This window comes from Morone saxatilis, unplaced genomic scaffold (assembly GCF_004916995.1).
Source record: "Morone saxatilis isolate NCDOM2014 unplaced genomic scaffold, NCSU_SB_2.0 Contig7, whole genome shotgun sequence".
NCBI lineage: Eukaryota > Metazoa > Chordata > Actinopteri > Moronidae > Morone > Morone saxatilis.
The window spans coordinates 19,836,697-19,842,207 of record NW_023340246.1 but is presented as its reverse complement, the minus strand read 5'-3'; the positions used below and the strand labels follow the sequence as shown (position 1 = coordinate 19,842,207).

Genomic DNA, 5,511 nt, shown 5'->3' with positions numbered 1-5,511 from the left:
AAAAGTCCTAAAAATAGATATTTTTTTAATCAGTTTTTATGTTTTTACTAAAGATACAATCTGTAAATAAGCTATAATCTATCATTTGTGTATTCAGTTCATCGTATTTGTGCTCTTACTTTACAAACTGAATCAAGGTTTTGGGTTTTTTGGGGGGGTTAAAGAGACTTTTTCTTAAAAACATCTGTAAAATGGTTTTCTAATATCTAATTAATTTATTGGTAATTATTTATTGGTCATTGCCATGAATCAGTGGGAAAATTAACTGTAACTTTCACTTTTATCAAATTTTATTTGCTTTGATTTTTACTAACTGACCTTTCGTTGGTTTTATTTGTTTTATTAGACTAAAATTGGTTTTATGATCTGCTTGTTATTGATTGTTGATCTGCTGCCTCGTGTGAAGCACTTTGTAACGTGGGATTAGAAATAAACATTATTATTACTTGTGTAAAGTGTACCTATAAAATGTATAATCTACTCATTTTATTGTTAAAGTCAATTATTTTACACAATAACACAATAACGTGTCTCTGGTTTAATAATTAATAAAAGTGATAATGTGCCATATTTCCCCCCATGATTATTCACAACCTTTGTATCTCTGTATTGATTTCTGATATAACATCTTTATTGATTATGGAGGAAAGCTAGCATGATCAGAAGGGAAATGAAGAGTGGGACCTAAGCTGTGTATTGATAATGTATGTATGTATATTCTGTCAATAACGGAGCAATAAAATCAATCAGTTAAATGATTTACTGTGTTGCTTTTCCTTTGTCTTGTTTTACAGATTGCTTAATTTATTTATAACTATGAATATTTTACACGTATTAAATTGGAGGTTATGAAAGGATTGTGATCATTGTTAAATATTGATCAAAGGCCAATTAGCAATAAGGTTTCCATAAACTTCCTTATATTTGTTATTATTTATATAATATATTAATTTCTATGGATACTTATTTTTTTAAGAATCATAAAAATAAACTTCTTCTCTCACTTGTGTTGGATAGTTAGTTAGTTATGTTACTTTTTGCGTAAGAACACAGTGGTGACACAATGAACCGGGATTAAAATGCTTGAAAACTATCTTTTATTTGAACTTTATTAAACAAAAATACAATCCATATCAAACACACAATAAAGGCATTGCTTCTGCAAACACACACACACACACACACAGAAAACAGCTCATTTCAGACACATTAAATAGTCCTTCTAACTGCACGTAAAGTCCCAGTCGAACCTGTTAAAGTATCACAATATATCTGCATTGAATCAGGCAGAAAACCTTTGGCTTTTTATTCAGCGATGCCATCCTGAGAGAAAGAGGAGAAAGACAGACAGAGAGAGAGAGAGACAGAGATATATGGGTGATACGGCAGAGTGGAGGGATGTGTTTCCATGGCGACGGCTCAGGATAAACTGACCAGTCGAGGGACAAAAATATAGTTTGAGCACAGGAAGGTCAGTGGGAGGGTCGTGTGTCCCGTCATCCAGATTTTAATGACGCAAAACAAGTGTGACGATATTCTATGTCTTTCTTATCGATAAAAAAGACCAAAACCATCAATAAATTGATCTATTGAACTGTTATTTGTGTCTATCTTCTTCCTCTGTGCTCCATTATTGTCCAAATAAACTACATCAGTGTCCTGCTGCTGTAAATATTCACAAAACACCAAATGCGTGTTAATCCGTGAGTGAAAATAGAGCCCAACAAATGCAGTTTCCTCCTGTTTGACTGACATCTGTTAAAAACTACAGTGACCAGCTGTTTCAGGAATGTATTATAATTATATTTTAAATAAAACAATTAAACTGTGAGCTGTTTTTAAAGATTTACGTCTTTGAGCTTTGGGCTGGGAGCTAACACACAGCAGGAGATCAGTAACAAAAATATACAATATCAGCTTCAATGAAAGAGCAGTTTGGAGTAAATATCTTATAAATATTATTGTATTAGATTTATTATTAGATATTTAGATTTTAAGATGTACTGCTTGTATTCAGGATCATAAAAGTAAACATTCACATTACTTCAGGTGCATAAACTGATCCCAATAAGACCCAATATTCTGGGTTTCAGTGACGAGTTTGCACCACTAATGCAGTTTGAAACCTTTTGCTTCATAGAATCTTTTATTCTTTTTGCTGTGACGATCAAATTTTAAAGGAATGGTTCAACATGTTAGGAAATGCACTTTTGCTGTCTGGCAGAGAGTTAGGCGAGGAGATCGACACCACGCTCATGTTCGTACAGCCAGTTAGCATAGCTTAGCACAAACTGAAAACAGGGAACAAAGTTTCTTGACTAACTAGGTAAAACCACAACAGTGAGGCTGTTTCACCTTCAGAGTCAAGATATCTATGTCCCTGTATCCAGTCTTTATGTTAAGCTAGGCTAAGCGGTTTTAGTTTCATATTTACCGTACAGACATGAGATGTTGGTATTTATCTTCCCATCTAATTCTTGCCAAAACTACTCAAAATACTCAAAATACTCAAAATGTCAAAGGATTTAACCTTCCTCAATGCAAAAGGTTTATGTAAATTCAGAAGGCTAAACCAAGGTCATGTCCAGAGTAACATCTCAATACATTAATGTGAACTTATTGTCTTAAGCAGGCGTTAACATTAATCAGTTCCACATACTGGAATATGTGCCTGATTTTAAGGCTGTAAGTTATCTTTAGATTAAACTGCTTTAAATGTGACTGTTTTTAGCAAAAAAACAATGAATACAAAATAAAGTGGAGGATTAAGGGGATTAAGAAATTTCCACAGGATTACATACTGTAACTGGAAGTGCAGAAAAGGCTTTGAAACAGTATTTAAACAGCCAAGAAAGGAGATAAAATTTACATTTAGAAAAATATAAATGAAAAGTTTAATAAATAATTCATTTGCAGGGGGGAAGAAAGTTGGTGGCTAGTCAATTTTTTTTTTAAATGACAGAGAAAAGGAGAAGAGTGTCTACAATTAAAATCTTGCAGCAAAAATGGAAGAATGAAACAACATGAGTGTGTGCGCGTGTGTGTATCAGTGGAAGGAGAATCCAGATGCCGGCAGGCCGCCACACCACTGGCTGATGAACTTGAGGACGTCCTGACACTCTGGACTGTGAGTGGTCTGCAGGTGGACACAAACAACAACCAATCACAAAACAGATTCAACGCACGCCGCCACTGCTGCATGTGGAAGGTTTAAAAGGTGTGTGTGTGCGTGTGTATGTGTAGATGTGAGGTAATGATGCTGCGATTTAGTCGACTCACATATTCGCATAATGTGCTGATTCACATAAAATCACTGATGTTGAGAGAGATGATGAAACTCAGTGAAATGAGTTTGTAAGTGAGACATCAGACAACTTCCTGTGTGTGTGTGTGTGTGTGTAACATTGGCATCAAAGGTCTGAATCTATTATGAATCGATAATGACTGTCAGTTTAATGTCTTGAGGAGACAATATGTGGGAAGTTGGGATTAAGTTGTTTTGAAACCCAGAGTCATTTATGATTTTAGCTTCAGACGCAGTTTACAGTGTGAGATACTTCCAGTGGTGGAGGACGTACTGAGGACTCGGTTACACCCGCTGTGTGTAAGTTCTGCCCTCAGTTGAGGTGTAAAGTCGACACTAGAGTCTCAGCTACTAAAGTTGGTTGCACCACAATTACAGATATAACCCAACTAGTTTGGACATAAAGTCATAACTAAGGCAAGTGGACAATCAATGATCAGGGTTACCGTTAGCTTTCTGGCTAGCACGAGGGACTTGGCATAGTAGGACATCGTAGTGAGCTAGATCGATATTGAAATATCAAATAAATAAATTAGGTCTGTACTCGATTACTGTGTCGCAAAATGGGTGCAATTCATGAAATAAATCATGTTGTTTGGCAGCAAAACTGTTTAACTCTGACATCTAAGTGGCATGTTTAACAATTAGGTTGTAACTTATCTCCATAGTGATGCATACATCAGAACTTATAATAATTGACGTTATAACTAGGCTCAGTTTGAATGTACACACAGCTGATGCAACCGGCTGCAGAGCCTTTAATTAAAGCTGCAGTAGGTAACATAAAAATAACGTCCACTACATCCTGACAGGACATGAGACAATGTGTGAAATGAGTCAGGCTCCTCTGGCTCGTTCTAGTGCTCTTAATGCGGTTAATTTACAAGAATCCACCGTGTCTGAATGAAAACGACCAATCAGAACCGAGAAAGATACCTGATTGGTTGAGTACACACATTTAAAATCTGCTAATTGATTAATAGTTTTGACTGTACTTGTTTAATTTATAACAAACCATCATATTTTCGAAGCTCTTTATATGTTTTGTGTGTAATAATCTTAATTTGTAAAGTAACTAAAGCTGTCAGATAAACAAAGTGAAGTCAACAATATTATTATTATAATATTTCTCTGCTGAAGTGGAGCAGAAAGTGGTTACAGTACAGTACAGTGCTTGAGTAAATGTACTTTCCACCACTGATGCTGTCTTTTGTCAGCTCTCTCTCGCTCTTGTGTACGTCAGAAGTTGTAACGGGAATATCAGATTCCAGCTTCAGAGTCAGTTTATGTCCGGTGAGAGTAGAAACCCGCCTGTCTCTCTGTCTGTTCTCACCTTTGTGGCCATGAGGAAGTTGTTCCAGTCTTCCTTGTTGGCCGCTTTCCCCCCAGACGAGAACTCGATCTTGTTCCTCAGCACCGGGTAGCCTGGAGGGCAGGAACACCGCAGAGTGAGGGGGAATTACTCACCTCATGTACCGTGAAAATCAACACCAGCAGCCAAGTGATGGTATATGCTGTTGCTGGTGAAGTTATATTATATATTATATATCTATTTCAAATGTAAAGTCAGTAAAAAGAGTAAAAATATAAGAAATACAAACTCTCAGCTCTCTCTCAAGCTGCCTTAATCTTATTCTACAACTCTGCAGTTGAAGAGGTTTATAGTTTTTTTAATATAAAAAGGAACCACTTTATATTATTAATGCTTTGTTTTGAATACACAGGTTAATAAATTACAATAAGAAACAATAAAAAGACATCCCAGTTTTTGACATATGCTTGTTTAGAGAAGTCAATAAGATATTTAACAGGAGCCAAACAAACCCCTCTTTGTTTTTTTGTGTGTGTCTGGAATACAGGAAGTGTTTTTGTCAAGTATATTTACAAATGCAGTCACTGTTTTCCTCCCCCGGCAGCAGAAATGTGATAAATACATTCATTTTAATCAACGAGACTGATCAGAGAGCGCTTTTTTTATCATCAACAAGTACACAATGAAAAAATAAATATTAAGTTTGACAGTCTTTTTGTATATTTATTCATTGTTTTTCTACAAAGATTGAATGTTTTTTCAATTTTTCTGTCAAATTTCCTCACAATCACTTTATATTTTACCTCTGATCTCTTTTAAATTTTGAATTCACCAGATTTGATGATTAAACAGGATAGTTGAGTGTGTGTGTGTGTTTGTGTGTATCTGTGTGTGT

General features: G+C 35.4%; 1 protein-coding gene across 1 annotated transcript in view; it reads right to left on the bottom strand.

The window, feature by feature from the left end:
- Positions 1–1,080: 1,080 nt before the first annotated feature.
- The window catches only part of ift172 (intraflagellar transport 172), a gene marked incomplete in the record, with an annotated part of 42,804 nt that continues 38,373 nt past the window's right edge, over positions 1,081–5,511 (bottom strand). Inside the window, 2 exon segments of the mRNA XM_035679186.1 lie at positions 1,081–3,136; positions 4,638–4,757. Coding sequence (XP_035535079.1) covers positions 3,047–3,136; positions 4,638–4,757 — 210 coding nt within the window.